A 3,288-nucleotide genomic window follows, 5' to 3' on the forward strand; every position below is an offset into this window, starting at 1 on the left:
TGTGTGTGTGTATATATATATATATATATATATATATATATATACACACACACACACACACACACACACAGTTAATAACTTGATTAAAACCTGCCCTCCAGCAACATTAGTAAATGTGATTCTTACAAAGACACAGCAAGTAAGAATTCTGCACTGATGGACAATAAATTAGGTTGCCTATCTCTTCCAGAAATCCACAAAACACTTCAAAAGTAAGGGGGAGAAAACAATATTTGGAATAAAAGACATTAGCAAAGCCAGAAACAAAATCAGGTTGATTCCTAACCCTGCAGACACAACCTTCCACCCTCCCTATCATAAAAGGTTAAAATCTTGTATCACGCTGGATTTTACATTTATTTTCTAAGATTTCTTTGACAGGCGTAATTTATTTTTTATTTGCCCCTAAAACAGAGATGAACTGAAAAAGCTTCTGACACAGTTATCATCAAATGGGAAAAGGCAGAGCTGAAACATTTCCAAGCGTAAGGCAGGATCCACAGCCAAACCCTCCCCCACCCTCCAAGATGCTGCCAGGGACCAAGGCTTCTCTGACATAAGATCCACCCCCTTCCTCCAGAGCAGAGGACAGAGATCCAGGCTCCTATCTTGGGTATTTCTAAGGCCCCTAGCACTTTGGTATCTGAGCACCCACTAGATATAGATAGAACACACACACACACACACACACAAAAAAAAATAAATAAGAAAGGTGTTTTCCTCTCTTAGCCTCCACCCCCATGTCAGGCAGAGGATCCACCCACACCCAGCCCCTCTTGCAAAGGGCTTGACTCAGTGCAGAGGCACAGCAGGGCTGGCTCGCCCACAGGGCTCACTTGGAAGCAGGGAAGTTATAAGTGCCTCAACGGGGTACAGGCACCCACCCCTCGCCAGGTGGGGCCGGTAACCCTCCCACTATCCCAACGACCAACTTGCAGCGTGAGAGCCGAAGCAGGCGGTGCTCAGGCAGCCATTTATTCCCCTCCGCCCCCCTCATATAACGGTCACGGGCTGAAGTACACGCGTCATCCGGGGCTGCGGCCCATGTTCAGCATTAAAATGCAGCCCAATGGGGCCCCGGGTGTGCGGCGGACCGAAAGGAGGGGAGGGAACCGGCAGGCAGAGCGAGACGGGGCGCTGGTGGAGGCGGCTGCGAGGGAGTCGGCGCGGGCACGGGGAGAAGAGGCGGAGAGCCGACGCGGAGGAGTGGGAGTAGGGCAGAGAGACAGCCGATGGCAAGGGAGAGAGAGCCGGGGAGGAAGAGAAGCGAGGGGGGGAGGAGATGGAGCCAATGGGGGGCGAGGAAAGGAGGCTGGGTTCACCCCGCACCGTGCCCGCCCGCACACCCCGCCTCCCCCTGCTGCAGAAACTACGCCATTGCGGCCTAGTCCAGGAGCCAGCAGCGCGCTGCCTCCCTCTCGCTCCCCCTCCCCCCCGCCGCCATCTTGGTGGCCGCCGCCATCTTTCCTTCCCCCCGCCGGAGCCGGGCAGGAGCAGGAGCAGCAGCAGCGCAGACCCCGCCATCTTTTCGGGGGAGCCGCCATACTTGCCCTGGCGATGAACATGGCGGCGCCCATCACACACATCAAAACATGGCCTCCCTTCAAAACAAAACCGGCCTGGCAGAGCTGGTGGGCGCCCGGCGGGGCCTAGGGCCCGGGGAGGGAGGGGCCCGGCGCGCACTTACCCGAGGCCCACATGGTGACCGAGAACTCCCCCTCCAGGGTCTTGATCTGCACCTGCTTCTGCTCCCATTTCCTGCCTCCGCCGCCTTCAGCCCCACCGCCGCCTCCCCCGCTCAGGTAACTCTTCTTGCTGCTCTTCTTTCCGCTGCCGCCCTTCTTGACGCGGCCTCCGGCCGAGGACGAGCCGCCGCCCCCACCGCTCTTGCTACCGGCGGCGGCCACGGTGACCAGGGTCTGCTCGATATACTCGTCCTCCCCGGCGGGAGCCGGCACCGGGATGAGGATCTGGTCCTCGAAACCGTCGTCTGCCCGCAGCCCGTCCGAGTCGTCTCCCCCCACCACCTCCTCACGGGTCTGCACCAGGATCACCTCCTGGTGATGGTGCAGGTGGAGCTGCCCCCCGCCGCCGCCGCCCGCGCCGCCGCCTGCTCCGCTGGGGTCTCCGTCCGAGACGAGCGGCTGCAGCGCGATCATGGGCTGATGGTGGTGGTGGTAGTGATGGGGCGGGTGGTGCGGGCCGCACTCCTCGCAGCATTCGTCCTCATCCTCCTCGTCCTCGTCCTCCTCGCCGCCCACCACGGTCGTCTCGATGGTCTCCACCGGGATGGTCTCCACCTCGATCTCGTGCAGCTCCACGATCTCGGCCGGCATCTCCGAGCCGTCCGTGGCGATGTACAGGGTGTCTCCCGAGGCCATGGCGGGGCGAGGGAGGGGACGAGCGGGCGGAGGGTCCGGTCCGCTCCCCTCGGCGGGCAGGCGACGGGGCTCGGGCTCCTCTCGCTTCCTTTCCTTCTCCTCCTCCCCCTTCCACACAAACACCAGGCAGCTCCTCGCAGCCAGCGAGAGGGAGGCAGCCAGCCGCCAAATCCCGGCTACGCTCCCTCGCGAGACTTCCGCCGCTACCGCCGAGACGGACCTCAGCCCCTGGAGGCTGCTGCCGCCGGGAGTCCCCCCCCGCACGCTAAGCAGCCTATCATACCGCGCCTAGCACCGGGGACACGCCCCTTCAACTCTGACAGCCTACTGGAGAGCGTCTGGCACCGAGGCCCTGCCCTTTTCCATAAACAGCCTATCGCTGGGCCGTAGGGCACGCCCCCTAGCGCCCCAGCCTATCCCTGCTTCTTGCGGAAGACCCGCGCCGACCGTGGGTAGGGAGGAAGCTGTCACTCGCTCCAAGTCCTTTCTCTTGCCCCTGCGGAGCGGAAACGATCTAGGAGGATGTTTGCTGCGCTCGTGACCCCGCGTCCCTCCGGGTCTCTGTCACGGGCCAGGCCGGAGCTGCGAGCGCCCCGGGGAACACGCCCCAGTGCTGAGCCGGGGTGAGTCGCCCCCGTGGAGCTGCTGCGGGGCGCTCGCTCCGTGCGCCCACCGCGTCCCTGGAAACCCGGCCGCACCGGCGGCAGGAGCCGACTGTGGTTCCAGCCTGTTCTTCTAAAGAGCCCGAGAGCTCGCACCTCCCGTCCGCGCGCTCCTGCCCTCCGAAAACCTGGCTCGGCACAGCTGGCAGGCGATTGTGGATGTTTCCCTTTGTTATTCCTCATGCTGGGGTCAAGTAGCGCTCTCCAAAGCGAGCCTCATGCTGAGTTTCTGACGCTTTCTAACG

The 3,288-nt window shown here is 61.5% G+C and overlaps 1 protein-coding gene across 2 annotated transcripts in view; it reads right to left on the reverse strand.

Annotated features, from left to right (window-relative positions):
* Positions 1-2,978, reverse strand: part of YY1 (YY1 transcription factor) — a 41,103-nt gene extending 38,125 nt beyond the window's left edge. Inside the window, exon 1 of one of the 2 annotated variants that reach the window (XM_034767988.1) lies at positions 1,688-2,969. In XM_034767988.1, coding sequence (XP_034623879.1) covers positions 1,688-2,381 — 694 coding nt within the window. In that variant the 5' untranslated portion in view covers positions 2,382-2,969. Of the gene's footprint in view, positions 1-1,687 lie in introns of both variants that reach the window. The other variant, XM_034767989.1, reaches the window with a different exon arrangement.
* Positions 2,979-3,288: the final 310 nt, after the last annotated feature.

This window comes from Trachemys scripta, chromosome 4, assembly GCF_013100865.1.
Source record: "Trachemys scripta elegans isolate TJP31775 chromosome 4, CAS_Tse_1.0, whole genome shotgun sequence".
Taxonomy (NCBI): domain Eukaryota; kingdom Metazoa; phylum Chordata; order Testudines; family Emydidae; genus Trachemys; species Trachemys scripta.